The sequence below is a fragment of the Mus caroli genome, unplaced genomic scaffold, assembly GCF_978045245.1.
Source record: "Mus caroli unplaced genomic scaffold, Mus_caroli_1 scaffold_8, whole genome shotgun sequence".
Lineage (NCBI taxonomy): Eukaryota > Metazoa > Chordata > Mammalia > Rodentia > Muridae > Mus > Mus caroli.
In genome coordinates this window covers 123,823,287-123,839,409 of record NW_028227263.1, presented here as the reverse complement: position 1 = coordinate 123,839,409, position 16,123 = coordinate 123,823,287, and the positions used below count along the sequence as shown (strand labels likewise).

At 38.9% G+C, this 16,123-nt stretch overlaps 1 protein-coding gene across 2 annotated transcripts in view; it reads left to right on the top strand.

Annotated features, from left to right (window-relative positions):
• LOC110297407 (NACHT, LRR and PYD domains-containing protein 9B) overlaps positions 1-14,557 on the top strand; it is a 47,097-nt gene extending 32,540 nt beyond the window's left edge. For both annotated transcript variants that reach the window (XM_085841020.1, XM_085841019.1), the window contains one exon: positions 14,410-14,557. In XM_085841020.1, coding sequence (XP_085697146.1) covers positions 14,410-14,557 — 148 coding nt within the window. The remainder of the gene's footprint in view (positions 1-14,409) is intronic.
• The last annotated feature ends 1,566 nt before the right edge of the window (positions 14,558-16,123 follow it).

The window sequence follows — 16,123 nt, the reverse complement described above, 5'->3', positions numbered from 1 at the left end:
ACTGCATTAACCAGGGAAGCAGATAACCCGGCCTGATCAGGGGCATAAGTCCCGTCCTGTCCACTGCAGCACTGGGGTTCCTGGTCCGGGTAGTCTCTGGACACCCCCAAGGTCCTCACAGGACCCTCCACGGGATCTTAAGACCTCTGGTGAGTGGAATACAACTTCTGCCAGGAGGCAGGTTCGAACACCAGATATCTGGGCACCTTCCCTGCAAGAAGAGAACTTGCCTGCAGAGAATACTCTGACCACTGAAACTAAGGAGAGATCTAGTCCCCCAGGTCTGCTGATAGAGGCTAACATAATCACCTGAGGAACAAGCTCTAACTAGAGACAACTATAAAAACTAGCTCCAGAGATTACCAGATGGCGAAAGGCAAACGTAAGAATCCTACTAACAGAAATCAAGACAACTCACCATCATCAGAATGCAGCACTCCCACCCCACCTAGTCCTGGGCACCCCAACACAACCAAAAAGCTAGATCCAGATTTAAAAGCATATCTCATGATGAATGTAGAGGACATCAAGAAGGACTTTAATAACTCACTTAAAGAAATGCAGGAGAACACTGCTAAAGAGTTACAAGTCCTTAAAGAAAAACAGGAAAACACAACCAAACAGGTAATAGAAATGAACAAAACCATACTAGACCTAAAAAGGGAAGTAGACACAATAAAGAAAACCCAAAATGAGGCAACGCTGGAGATAGAAACCCTAGGAAAGGAATCTGGAACCATAGATGCGAGCATTAGCAACAGAATACAAGAAATGGAAGAGAGAATAACAGCTGCAGAACATTCCATAGAGAATATTGGCACAACAATCAAAGAAAATATAAAACGCAAAAGGATCCTAACTCAAAACATCCAGGAAATACAGGACACAATGAGAAGACCAAACATACGGATAATAGGAGTTGATGAGAATGAAGATTTTCAACTTAAAGGGCCAGCAAATATCTTCAACAAAATTATAGAAGAAAACTTCCCAAACCTAAAGAATGACATGCCCATGAACATACAAGAAGCCTACAGAACTCCAAATAGACTGGACCAGAAAAGAAATTCCTCCCGACACGTAATAATCAGAACAACAAATGCACTAAATAAAGAGAGAATATTAAAAGCAGTAAGGGAGAAAGGTCAAGTAACATATAAAGGCAGGCCTATTAGAATTACACCAGACTTTTCACCAGAGACTATGAAAGCCAGAAGAGCCTGGACAGATGTTATACAGACACTAAGAGAACACAAATGCCAACCTAGGCTACTATCCCTGGCCAAACTCTCAATTGACATAGATGGAGAAACCAAAGTATTCTATGACAAAACCAAATTCACACATTATCTTTCCACAAATCTTGCCCTTCAAAGGTTAATAACAGAAAAAAACCAATACAAGGATGGAAATCACACCCTAGAAAAAGCAAGAAAGTAATCCCTCAACAATCCAAAAAGAAGACAGCCACAACAACAGAATGCCAACTCTAACAACAAAAATAAAAGGAAGCAACAATTACTTTTCTTTAATATCTTTTTAATATCAATGGACTCAATTCCCCAATAAAAAGACATAGACTAACAGACTGGCTACACAAACAGTACCAAACATTCTGCTGCTTACATGAAACCCATCTTAGGGAAAAAGACAGACACTACCTCAGAGTGAAAGGCTGGAAAACAATTTTCCAAGCAAATGGTCTGAAGAAACAAGCTGGAGTAGCCATTATAATATCGAATAAAATCGATTTCCAACCCATGTTATCAAAAAAGACAAGAAGGGACACTTCATACTCATCAAAGGTAAAATCCTCCAAGAGGAACTCTCAATTCTGAATATCTATGTTCCAAATACAGGGGAAGCCACATTCATTAAAGACACTTTAGTAAAGCTCAAAGCATACATTGTACCTCACACAATAATAGTGGCAGACTTCAACACACCACTTCCATCAATGGACAGATTGTGGAAACAGAAATTAAACAGGTACACAGTGAAACTAACAGAAGTTATGAAACAAATGGACTTAACAGATATCTACAGAACATTTTATCCTAAAACAAAAGGATATACCTTCTTCTCAGCACCTCACGGGACCTTCTCCAAAATTGACCATATAATTGGTCACAAAACAGGCCTCAACAGATACAAAAATATTGAAATTGTCCCATGCATTCTATCAGACCACCATGGACTAAGGCTGATCTTCAATAACAACATAAATAATGGAAATCCAACATTTACGTGGAAACTGAACAACACTCTTCTCAATGATACCTTGGTCAAGGAAGGAATAAAGAAAGAAATTAAAGACTTTTTAGAGTTTAATGAAAATGAAGCCACAACATACCCAAACCTATGGGACACAATGAAAGCATTTCTAAGAGGGAAACACATAGCTCTGAGTGCCTCCAAAAAGAAACTGGACAGAGCACAAACTAGCAGCTTGACAACACGTCTAAAAGCTCTAGAAAAAAAGAAAATTCACCCAAGAGGAGTAGACAGCAGGAAATAATCAAACTCGGGTAAAATCAACCAAGTGGAAACAAGAAGAACTATTCAAAGAATTAACCAAACGAGGAGTTGGTTCTTTGAGAATATCAAAAAGATAGATAAACCCTTAGCTAGACTCACTAGAGGGCACAGGGACAACATCCTAATTAACAAAATCAGAAATGAAAAGGGAGACATAACAACAGATCCTGAAGAAATCCAAAACACCATCAGATCCTTCTACAAAAGGCTATACTCAACAAAACTGGAAAACCTGGACAAAACGGACAAATTTCTAGACAGATACCAGGTACCAAAGTTAAATCAGGATCAAGTTAATGATCTAAACAGTCCCATATCCCTTAAAGAAATAGAAGCAGTCATTAATAGTCTCCCCGCCCAAAAAAGCCCAGGACCAGATGGGTGTAGTGCAGAGTTCTACCAGACCTTCAAAGAAGATCTAATTCCAGTTCTGCACAAACTATTCTATAAAATAGAAACAGAAGGTACTCTACCCAACTAATTCTATGAAGCCACAATTACTCTGATACCTAAACCACAGAAAGATCCAACAAATGTAGAGAACTTCAGACCAATTTCCCTTATGAATATCGATGCAAAAATCCTAAATAAAATTCTCGCTAACCGAATCCAAGAACACATCTAAGCAATCATCCATGCTGACTAAGTAGGTTTTATTCCAGGGATGCAGTGATGGTTCAATATACGGAAATCCATCAACGTAATCCAGTATATAAACAAACTCAAAGACAAAAACTACATGATCCTCTCGTTGGATGCGGAAAAAGCATTTGACAAAATCTAACACCAATTCATGATCAATGTCTTGGAAAGATCTGGAATTCAAGGCCCGTACCTAAACATGATAAAAGCAATCTACAACAAACCAGTAGCCAACATCAAAGTAAATGGTGAAAAGCTTGAAGGAACCCCACTAAAATCAGGGACTAGACAAGGCTGTCCACTCTCTCATTACCTATCCAACATAGTATTTGAAGTCCTAGCCAGAGCAATTCGACAACAAAAGGAGATCAAGGGGATACAAATTGGAAAAGGTGAAGTCTAAACATTACTTTTTGCAGATGATATGGTAGTATATATAAGTGACCCTAAAAATTCCACCAGAGAACTCCTAAACCTGATAAACAGCTTCAGTGAAGTAGCTGGATATAAAATTAACTCAAACAAGTCAATGGCCTTTCTCTACACAAAGAATAAACAGGCTGAGAAAGAAATTAGGGAAACAAACCCTTCTCAATAGTCACAAATAATATAAAACATCTTGGCGTGACTGTAACTAAGGAAGTGAAAGATCTGTATGATAACTTTAAGTCTCTGACATAAGAAATTAAAGATTTCAGAAGATGGAAAGATCTCCCATGCTCATGGATTGGCAGGATCAACATTGTAAAAATGGCTATCTTGCCAAAAGCTATCTACAGATTCAATGCAATCCCCATCAAAATTCCAACTCATTTCTTCAACGAATTAGAAAGAGGAATCTGCAAATTTATCTGGAATAACAAAAAACCTAGGATAGCAAAAACTCTTCTCGAGGATAAAGGAACCTCTGGTGGAATCACCATGCCTGACCTAAAGCTTTACTACAGAGCAATTGTGATAAAAACTGCATGGTACTGGTATAGTGACAGACAAGTAGATCAATGAAATAGAAATGAAGACCCAGAAATGAACCCACACACCTACAGTCACTTGATCTTTGAAAAGGGAGCTAAAACCATCCAGTGGAAGAAAGACAGCATTTTCTACAAATGGTGCTGGCAGAACTGGTTGTTATCATGTAGAAGAATGCGAATTGATCCTTTCCTATCTCCTTGTACTAAGGTCAAATCTAAGTCGATTAAGGATCTTCACATAAAACCAGAGACACTGAAACTTATAGAGGAGAAAGTGGGGAAAAGACTTGAAGATATGGGCACAGGGGAAAAATTCCTGAAAAGAATAGCAATGGCTTGTGCTGTAAGATTGAGAATTGACAAATGGGACCTCATGAAACTGCAAAGCTTCTGCAAGATAAAAGACACCGTCAATAAGACAAAAAGACCACCAACAGATTGGGAAAGGATCTTTACCTATTCTAAATCAGATAGGGGACTAATATCCAATATATATAAAGAACTCAAGAAGGTGGACTCCAGAAAATCAAATAACTCCATTAAAAATGGGGCTCAGAACTGAACAAAGAATTCTCACCTGAGGAATACCAAATGGCAGAGAAGCACCTGAAAAAATGTTCAACATCCTTAACCATAAGGGAAATGCAACTCAAAACAACCCTGAGATTCTACCTCGCACCTGTCAGAATGGCTAAGTTCAAAAATTCAGGTGACAGCAGATGCTGGCAAGGATGTGGAGGAAGAGGAACACTCCTCCATTGTTGGTGGGATTGTAAGCTTGTACAACCACTTTGGAAATCAGTCTGGCGGTTCCTTAGAAAATTGGACATAGTACTACCGGAGGATCCAGCAATATCTCTCCCGGGCATATATCTAGAAGATGTCCCAACCGGTAAGAAGGACACATGCTCCACTATGTTCATAGCAGCCTTATTTATAATAACCAGAAGCTGGAAAGAACCCAGATGCCCCTCAACAGAGGAATGGATACAGAAAATGTGGTACATTTACACAATGGAGTACTACTCAGCTATTAAAAAGAATGAATTTATGAAATTCCTAGCCAAATGGATGGACCTGGAGGGCATCATCCTGAGTGAGGTAACACAATCACAAAGGAACTCACACCATATGTACTCACTGATAAGTGGATATTAGCCCAAAACTTAGGATACTCAAGATATAAGATACAATTTGCTAAACGCATGAAACTCAAGAAGGATGAAGACCAAAGTGTTGACACTGTTCCCCTTCTTAGAATTGGGAACAAAACACCCATGGAAGGAGTTACAGAGACAAAGTTTGGAGCTGTGACGAAAGGATGGACCATCTAGGGACTGCCATATCCAGGGATCCATCCCACAATCAGCTTCCAAACGCTGACACCATTGCATACACTAGTAAGATTTTGCTGAAAGGACCCAGATATAGCTGTCTCTTGTGAGACTGCCGGGTCCTAGCAAACACAGAAGTGGATGCTCACAGTCAGCTATTGGATGGATCACAGGGCTCCCAATAGAGGAGTTAGAGAAAGTACCCAAGGCGCTAAAGGGATCTGAAACCCTATAGGTGGATCATTATTATGAACTAACCAGTACCCCAGAGCTCGTGTCTCTAGCTGCATATGTATCAAAAGATGCCCTAGTCGGCCATTACTGGAAAGAGAAGCCCATTTGACTTGCAAAATTTATATGCCCCAGTACAGGGGAATGCCAGGGCCAACAAAATGGGAATGGGTGAGTAGGGAATTGGGGGGGAGGGTATGGTGGACTTTTGGGATAGCATTGGAAATGTAATTGAGGAAAATACGTAATAAAAAACATTAAAAATTAAATAAAAAGGGGCCCCTTGGTCTTGCAAACTTTATATGCCCCAGTATAGGGGAACACCAGGCCAAGAAGTGGGAGTGGGTGCGTAGGGTAGCAGGGAGGTGGGGAGGGTATGTGGGACTTTCAGGATATTATTTGAAATGTAAATGAAGAAAATACCTAATAAAAAGTGGGAAAATATTTTTGGGTCCTTTTTGTTTAGCCAGTTTATTACTTTATGTCTTTTTGTTTGGGGAATTGAGCCCTTTGATGCTAAGAGAAATTAAAGAAAAGTAATTGTTGCTTCCTGTTATTTTTCTTGCTAAATTTGGGATTCTGTTCTTGGGACTGTCTTCTTTTAGGATTGTTGAAGGGTTACTTTCTTGCTTTTTCTAGGGTGTAGTTTCTGTCCTTTTGTTGGTGTTTTCTGGTTATTATCCTTTGAAGGGCTGGATTAATGGAAAGATATTGTGTGAATTTGGTTTTATCATGGAATACTTTGGTTCCTACATCTATGGTAATTGAGAGTTTTGCTGGGTATAGAAGCTTGGGTTGGCAATTGTGTTCTCTTAGGGTCTGCATAACATCTGTCTAGGATCTTCTGACTTTCATAGTCTCTGGTGAGAAGTCTTGTGTAATTCTAGTAGGCCTGCCTTTATATGTTACTTGACCTTTTTCCCTTACTGCTTTTAATATTCTACCTTTATTTAGTGCAATTGTTTTTCTGATTATTATGTGTCAGGAGGAATTTCTTTTCTGGTCCAGTCTATTTGGAGTTCTGTGAGCTTCTTGTATGTTCATGGGCATCTCTTTCTTTAGGTTAAGGTAGTTTTCTTCTATTATTTTGTTGAAGATATTTGCTGGCCCTTTACGTTGAAAATCTTCATTTTCATCTACCCCGATTATCTGTAGGATTTGTGTCCTGGATTTCCTGGATGTTTTGAGTTAGGATCTTTTTCCATTTTGCATTTTCTTTGATTGTTGTGCCCATGTTTTCTATGGAGTCTTCTTCACCTGAAATTATCTCTTCCATCTCTTGTATTCTGTTGCTGATGCACACATCTATGGTTCCTGATTTCTTTCGTATGGTTTATATCTCCAGAGTTGTGTTACTTTGGATTTTCTTTATTGTTTCTTCTTCCCTTTTTAGGTCTTGGATGGTTTTGTTCAATTCCATCACCTGTTTGGTTGTGTTTTTCTGTAATTCTTTACGGGATTTTTGTGCTTCCTCTTTAAGGACTTCTATCTGTTTAGCAGTGTTTTCCTGTGATTCTTTAAGTTCTTCTACCTGTTTAGCAGTGTTCTCCTTATTTCTTTAAGTGAGTTATTAATGCCCTTCTTAAGGTCCTCCACCAGCATCAAGAGATATGATTTTGAATCCTATTCTTGCTTTTCGGGTGTGTTGGGGTATCCAGGACTGGCTGAGGTGGGAGTGATGGGTTCTGATGATGGTGAGAGTCCTTGGTTTCTGTTGGTAAGATTCTTACGCTTGCCTTTCCCCATCTGGTGTTCTTATAGTTGTTTCTGGCTGGAGCCAAGACAACTAGTCTGCTCAAGGTTCAAATTTTTAATGGTGGACACACTTTATAAAGGAGAGGGGAAAGCCCATTCCCCGCCAAATCATTCTTGGAGCTCAGCTGAAGGTGACCCTGTGTAGGCTCTGGAACATCTAGGCAGCTGGTAGCAGCAGTGGCAGTGGCAGAACAATAGAGTGATCCAGGGAGGCAGGCTCCACCCCAGGTGATCTCCTTAGTGGCAACAAAGTCAAGCCTGGCTCAGCCTGCTTCAGGCTTATGGGAGGCTACATCTCCTTCCTGTTATTAATATAAAAAAAGAAAGGCTGGACTGAGGTATAAAATGTATTTATGCTCTATAGTTTTGCCTGAATTCTTTGGGCCTAGTGAAGAAACCTGTCTCAGTGGGATTCCCTAACTTTTCTCATGGTAAACCCGTATTTGGTTAAGACTGTCCTTACTGTCCTAGTAGACATTTTGCAGACTAGCCCTGAGCTGTTGGCTCCATCTTTTGTAATGCTTAATTAGTTACTGAATAGGTAACTTCCTTGCTGAATTCCTACTGAATTCCAAATTGTCAGCTTCAAGGTCTTACTAGGATGTTGGAACACTGGCAAAGGCTTAACTATATCAGAATTCAATTTTAAAAGGCACTTATAATAAAATAATACTAAAGGAGAGCATGTGGATCCATACACCAGACTAATGCGGGGGTAGGGTAAGAATGTACAGGTTAATGAGAACGCCAAAGCTCCGCTCCATGAGGTGAGTTTCCCTGAAACTCTTTGCCTCATGAGTGCTCCCAGGCCTCTTGGCCTGCCAAGCAAACTTTACTGGAGTGTGTGTGGCATCTCTCGTAGTTTTATATTTCTGCCGAAGTTCTGGAATGTCCTGCCTCATCGTAGCTATAGATCTTAGGAGTGCTCTAAAGATGAGTGGAAACACAACGATTTGATTTACTAATAAAATAGTGCCAATAATAATAGCAAGTAGGATAATATATTGAACCCAATCCAGGGGATTCAATGCACTTAGGTTATTTTTAAATCTCTGGCCAATTCATCAGTGTTCCAAGTGTCAAAGTGACTATTGCTAATATCTGAAGTTTCTGCCTTTTTAGCCTTAATATATGCTATGTCCTGCCATATTGTTAAGACTACCTTTGCCTAGGATATTAACCTTTGCCTCTAATTCTACATGGCTCTGTAGTGTATTAATAAACCATGGCCTCTAGGCATGTACCTCTGTCTAGATTGATATGATTTTAAGATCTGGGTGCCCGTCTAGACTGTCTGGCCCTCATAGCAAACCTTAATTCCAAATCAGACCAAAAGCCACAATATGTACTGGAATGCTTCTTGTGCTGTTGGAGGAGGGGATGCATGCCTGCTGCAGTCAAGCTGAAGGGTGTTGACTGACCTGCTTGAAAAACAAAGTCCAGACAGTGAAAGGCACAGTACAAAAGCTTATTTTGGGGAAGTCCTGGTTCTCCATTCAATTGTAAATTAGCAACGATCAGGCTAGACTTAGAGCTAGTGTGTTGGGGAGCTGGCTTTGTTCTAATTTAACTTTGTTAAAGAATATTTCACTAACTTCCCTGGGATCCTCTAATACTGGAATTATTACTAGATCAGTTCAAGATTGAGTTAGAATAACCGGTCACATGAGGGAAAGAGAAGGATCACCATAACTCTTTTTATATGAGCAATCTATCTAAGTCAGAATACACAGTCTCTGATGTTCTTTTTACCCTAAGGCAAAAAGCTTACCTTTTACCCTAAGGTAAAAAAGCAAGGCAGCTTCACTTGTCCAAACTGGAAAAATGGCAAGCAAGGATGGATTGAAAACATGTAGCCAAATTAGCTTTCCGTCACTAAAGTCAAGGCACTTACCTGTCAGCCTGTCACATGAATTAGCCATCATGATTTTGCAGTGTTCTGTGAAGAAAATCTATGTTTTTCCCTTTCCTAATAAAGTAGCTGTTCAGGATCAAGCCATATGCCAATAAGTGGATCCTTTTAAGGTACTAAAGGCATTTATTAAGTTCTTTGACATCCAAATTTCAAAATTCTAAAATAAAAGTATGATTTAAATAATGTGCATGGGAATGCACTAAATAATATGCATGGGGATATAATTTCCCCCTCTTTGTCTTTTAAAAATCTAGAGTTTTAAGGTTTTACAATACCTTGACCTTTAGAATTAATAATATGTTGACAAAACATCTTAAATACTTGATTGTTATAGTTAGTATTAATGTAACATGGGCAGTGACTAATTGCACTTTCAATTGTTACCCTTAAAGAGTGGTTGTAACTAGAAACCTTGAAAAGTTATTAATAGTCACATGTGTATAACTTGTTAACTGAGAAATAAGAGCATTTATTTGCAGCAATTTATTAAGTATAAGTCTTCAAGAATTAACACTATTATGTGGAAACAAGTAGTAACTGAGGACACTAATAGCAAAGAATTTGACATGCACAATTTCTAAGAATACTAAAATATTATCTTAGACCATAACTGTTTTGAATATATAAAGAATGAGATTATATATCTATCTTATATGTAGGACCTATAGACTGCCTGAGATATAAATCCAGCATGGCATTGCTTTAAGATGTCCAGGCAATCTAGAACAATTTGTTAATTGCCTAAAAACAGGCTTGTTAAAAGGAAAACATTTTTTTCTTATGAGTTGTATATGCATAAGCAATTGCAAATTTGAGAATTAATAGCATTTGAGGGATGAACAATTTTAAGCAATTGTAAGCTCTGATATATGTATATGTATATATATATATATATATATATATATTAATAAAGATACAAATTAAGCTTGATTATTCAACATTTTAAAACACCCTCTAGAGCACACAACTTAATTATCTGTGTTGAAGCAGGGGGAAGCTCAAAAGAATAAGCATGTGATCCAATTCACATCTACTTATTTCCCATAGAGGGGTTGTTTTTAAACACAATAATTGGGATGCATGCATGCATGAATTTATAGAAGATACAAAAGCATGCATAAAAACAATTTTTAAACGTATCTCTGGGATAATGATTGTCAATTTTATTTAAAATGATGGTGTGCAATAGATCAAATATTAATATTCTGTAATAACCAAATTAATTGCTGTTTGGAACAAGGAACGCTTAGTCAGGTTTTTAAGATGCAATTTTTGTTATAGTTATCTCAAACTATATGAATTTATCTTATAATTCTTTGCTAGCACCACAGTGGCTTAATAGGATGCTGAAACTCTGCTATGAGGTGAATGCCACCTTGGCCTCGCCCTTGAGAGGCATTAGCTAATAAAATACTTTCCACTTAGGAAACAATATACACTGAAAGATTCAAACTCTTAGCTTCTTGATTATAGCTCACTAGAAGCAAAAAATCTTTATAAATATCAGAATGTAAAGGAAAAAACAAACTTTTAAATCTATAATGACTTTATATAAAGTAGGCAAACCAGATTGTAATGCCTTTATAAATTCTACAGCCCGATTGACGATTGACTTTTTTTTATAAATTCTGAATTTAAGCATTATTTCAAACATCTGGATAGATCTGCAACAATGTTGTATTAGTTAAAGGGAATTTACCCTGAAGGCAGGGAGGGGGGAAGTTCTCAGAACTTCCCTAGTCACAGTTTGTGAAACAAAGGAGATTTCCTGCCAGCTTCCCCAAGGCTGCTCTGAACTTGCATTAACTTGAACATAAGAAAAAATTTTCCAACCCAAGCATTTTGGCCCTCCTATAATGAGGACAGAATTTTAGAACTACTAAGTTTCTTTGTAATATTAGATTGTAACTACAACCTTGGGAAAGCAAAACCCAATTTCAAAACAATTTATCACCTTAAGAATCAACATTAAAACTTCACTACTACATTTCGAGATTTGGCTGCCAATTTATACCTATGATTGCATGACAGTGTAAGCTTTAATGCTTCATTAAAAGACACTGCTTTAAATCTTTAAATTTACTTTCTAGGATAAGAATCACATTAAATATTATCTCAGCTAGAAGTGTCTTAGGAGGCCCAGTTTTTTGGCCTGCTTATGAAAAGACTCCTGAGTTGCCAATTTAAGGCTAACCTTCTGTTACCAATGTAACAATTATTTAATCCTAACCAATAACTTATGAGATGATTGTGAAGACACACAGAGCACATTACCAGTAAAAAACCAGATGAAGCAACTACACTTAGACCAATCAGAGAATATTAATTTTTCTAGCTATAATTATAAAATAAAAAGCACTTTGTCATCATGAATGCAGAGAATTTTCTTAGGAAAAAACCATCTATCAGCTATTTATGCCTCAAAACGATAAGGCTGCCACTCTCGGCTTTGCTATACCAGCAGAGAAAGTTTTAGTCATCTTTTATCTTTCAACATGAAAACACAGAACATTCATTCATTCAGACTAGACATGAACATACATGAATTGAACACGTGAACAGACCAGTGCACCAGACATTAGACAAGACCTTAGACAAAAACACAAAGAGGGCAGAGAACTTCTGCCATAAGGCCCAGAGAGAATAAAGCAGGGCCTACCCCATTCTCTCTGCTTTTGGGACATTTTCCTCCCACCTGATGCAGTTTCTGACTGCAGTCAATCTGCCAGATTATAAAATCCCTTTTATTAAACCCTTTTATTTCTCTCGCCTAAAAACGCAGCTTCTGGAAGCTGTGGCCGATTGCCTGCCTGTTGAGTTCCTAGTTCCCGATAGGTCACTGCTGAACCTAAGTGAATCCAGTGCGGGTTTAGCGCCATTCCAGTTTAGCCCATACCAACCTTCTCTGGTACGAATTTTAATTCTTTTCTTCTTCCATGGAGCTCCAAACCAGCAGTGCTTCTTCCAAATGTCCTCTGCCTTTCCCAGGCCCTGTGTTGGTTTGCCAAATTGTTGGGGCCGGCCTGAGGCTCTCATGTCCAGGTTCGAGCCTGGAAGGCATCTCAGAACTGGAAGAGAAGAGGGGATCTAGGCGGGTTAAGAACTCCTTTATACACTGTTTAGTTCTTTTTCATTTTTCTTTTTTTCTTTTTGTTTTTATTTTTTGTTTTCTTCGAGACAGGGTTTCTCTGTATAGCCCTGGCTGTCCTGGAACTTACTTTGTAGACCAGGCTGGCCTCGAACTCAGAAATCCTCATGCCTCTGCTTCCCGAGTGCTGGGATTAAAGGCGTGCACTGCTGCGCCCGGGTTGTTTATTTCTTACATTAGAAAAGTAGAATCATGAAGTAGCCAGATATAAAAAATGAAAATGGAAAATGTTGGAGGAGAAGCAGGTAACAAAAGTAGAGAGAAAAATAAAGGTCACTGCTCTTCAGGGTATCCCTGATCTGTAAGAGTTGGGCATAAAAGGCCAATGTGGTGATATTTGCAGTCACATGGGAAAAGTTCAGAGGAAAGAGATGTCCTGCCCTGTACATTAACCCAAGTTGATAATAAACTTGAACTCTTGAACTGAAAAAAAAAATGGAGCCAAGACAACTAGTCTGCTCAAGGTTCAAATTTTTAATGGTGGACATACTTTATAAAGGAGAGGGGAAAGCCCATTCCTGCCAAATCATCCTTGGAGCCCAGCTGCAGGTGACCACGTGTAGGCTCTGGAACAGCTAGGCAGCAGGTAGCAGCAGTGGTAGTGGCAGAACAATAGAGTGATCCAGGGAGGCAGGTGATCTCCTTAGTGGCAACAAAGTCAAGCATGGCTCAGCCTGCTTTAGGCTTATGGGAGGCTACATGCCTCAGTCTCTGCTCCATCTCCTGTGCCTTCATTTCTTGTAGACAGGATCAATTTTGGGTTGAAAGCTTTGTGGGTGAGTTGGTGTCTCTATCTAGTTGGTTTCTGGAGTTCCTGTCTGGCTACAGGAACTAGCCACTTCAGGTTCCATATCCCCAATGTTTTGAGTCATAGCTAAGGTCACCTCCCCCCCACCCCCATCAATTCCTGGCTGTCTTCCTTATCCTGAGTCTCTACCTCATCCTGGAGATGCCACCACCCCCTCATATTAACCTTAAAATACAGGTACCATGCTAAACTTCAGACTCAAAGTAGCAAAATAAGAAGGAAGGCCCAAACTAGGAAGCCTGAATCTCACTTAGAAGGAGGAATAGAATAGTCCTGAGAGGCAGATGGAGGGAGTGGGGATGGGGAGGGGATGAGGGTTTAGGATCAGGAGTGGGGAAGGACAGGAGAGGTGGCCATGAAAATGAATGGAAACACTGTTTTTTAGGTAAGCATAGAGATAATGGCACTGGAGAAACAGGCGGTGAGGATAGCTGAGCTAAGGTGTAGGATATGCTGTAAATGTCTTACAGAACGTGAGTAAAGACACAAAAGGAGCAGACTTAATATGAATAAGCATGAGATTAGTGGCTATGATATTAATTACACCAGTGTTCATAAATTTAAGAAAAGTCAACACTAAGTTATAATGCATGAATAAGAAATACACATGATTAAGCACTTAAACAGTGAGTGGGTGAAACAGCCACAAGAAGGAGGTGTGGAAGGTGTGTGTGTGTGTGTGTGTGTGTGTGTGTGTGTGTGTGTGTATGTGCTTGTGTGTGTATGTTGGAGGGTCCCTTCTCCCTGGAGGGAATCATGCTGTCTCCCATTCTCAATACATTCTTCTCTTTTATCCCTGGGGACTGATGACAGAGAAGTAGTCATAGCTGTAAAGAGACACAAATGACTGTCAACAAAACTTGGGATGGTGACATGTCTCAATGAGAGGAGGCTTACTGCCATGCCTAACAACCCAAAATCCCCATAGGAGAAGTGGGAGGGTAGTTTTCCACGAATAGTCCTCTGATCTTAACATATGTGCAGCAGCAAGCGCCTGGTAAAAACACATGCAGATTTGTAAATATTTTTCCATTAGTAAACATAATTGTTTGTTTTCGTGCCAGACTGGACAAATCTGCATTTTCCGAGGAATCACAGACATTACTGCAAGACGTGGAAAAGAAAAATAATTTGAATATTTTGCATTATCCCTGGTTTGAAGAGGAACGCAACAAGAGGGGTGTCCGTCTGGTATGGCACAGCAAGAATTGATCTGTGACAAAGGCTTATCCTCTATTATGTTTCTCCCATATACCCTGCCCCAAGTTGCACACCGTTGTAGTGGTGGCTGTCTTCAGGGCTGTTCTTCCACATTGTCCCACCCCCACCCTTCTTTACATCTCCCCACACCACTTTGCAATGTTTATATTACAAGCACATTCAATAAACACGAAGCGTGTTTGAAAACATGAATGTTTCCTCAATGAATATGTTGTAGTGGTTGTGATATTTGTAACATGTCTTCACCTGGTGTCTTTCTTAGCAGCTAACATCCACGTGAACTTCTGTGGGTAGTCCACGCCAAGATTCTAAAAGACATGAATATTACTGTGCAGAAAGTGGGAAGCGGGAAGATAATGTCTAGAATCCCTAAAGGTTAAGATCTAGGATCAATAATTTTGGAAAAAGAATTTCAAAAATTCTTTTCTAAGTTCTAGGGATCAGATCTAGGACTCACTCTTGGGGTTGGGCAGTGATAACTTAAGTGGTTAAAAGTGTTCCTTGCTCTTCAGAACCAGAGTTCAAACCCCAGCAATACACTGTGTGCCTCTCAACTGCCTGTAACTCCAGCTCTAGGGTATATGTTATGCTTTCCTGGCCTCCACAGGTATCTATGTGCATGTACATACAGAGATGTATATATACATACAAATAATAAACCTTGGAAACATAGTTTACATGTTAACTGTTATTCACTATGGTGTTTGCTATAAGTTACAATGAATAGGTCAGTCTTGCTTAAATATTATATTTTAAAAATAATCTAAGTCGGCACTTCCCAGCTTGTGGTTCATAATATCAGATATCCTACATATCAGATATTTACATTATGATTCATAACAGTAGAAAAATACAGTTATAAAGTAGTAATGAAATAATTTTATGGCTGGCATCACCACAACTTGAGCAATTGTATTAGTGTAGCAGCATTAGGAAGGTTGAGAAATAATAATGTTATGAATAATATTTAAATTGTTTCTTTTTAAAACATACACATTTTATGGTTATATGTGCACCTGGGTATGTGTATTACATCATGTGTTTACAGAAGCTCTTGGAGATCAAGAGGGTGAGTGTCAGATCCTCTGAATCTGTAGTTACAGGTGAGTATGAGCTGCATGTGGGTGCTAGAAAGTTGGACCTGACCCACATCCTCTGTAAGATCAGTAAGTATTACTAATGTCTGAATCACCTCTCCAGTCTTTAAATTATTTTTCACAAAAACTAAAAAATATTTTATCAGTTCAGTTGAGCTTTCTTAATAGAAATAATTGACTTATTCTCACACTAATATTCAGCTTCAATATAACTCTGATACATTTAATTCAATGTTGATTTCTTCAACAGAATAGAATGCCTCCCCTTTAATTGTATTGTTTTCCATTAAGTAATTTATTTATTAACTTAACATCCAGTCTTCCTCCTGTCTTCTCAAGCCCACCCTGCAAATCCCTCCCTGTGAATAGCTTTTTTTTTTTTTTGTTGTGCACAAGAGTGAAGTTACCTGTCAATGCCACGAGAGGGCACTAGATCCCTTGCAGCTGGAGGCCTATGTGA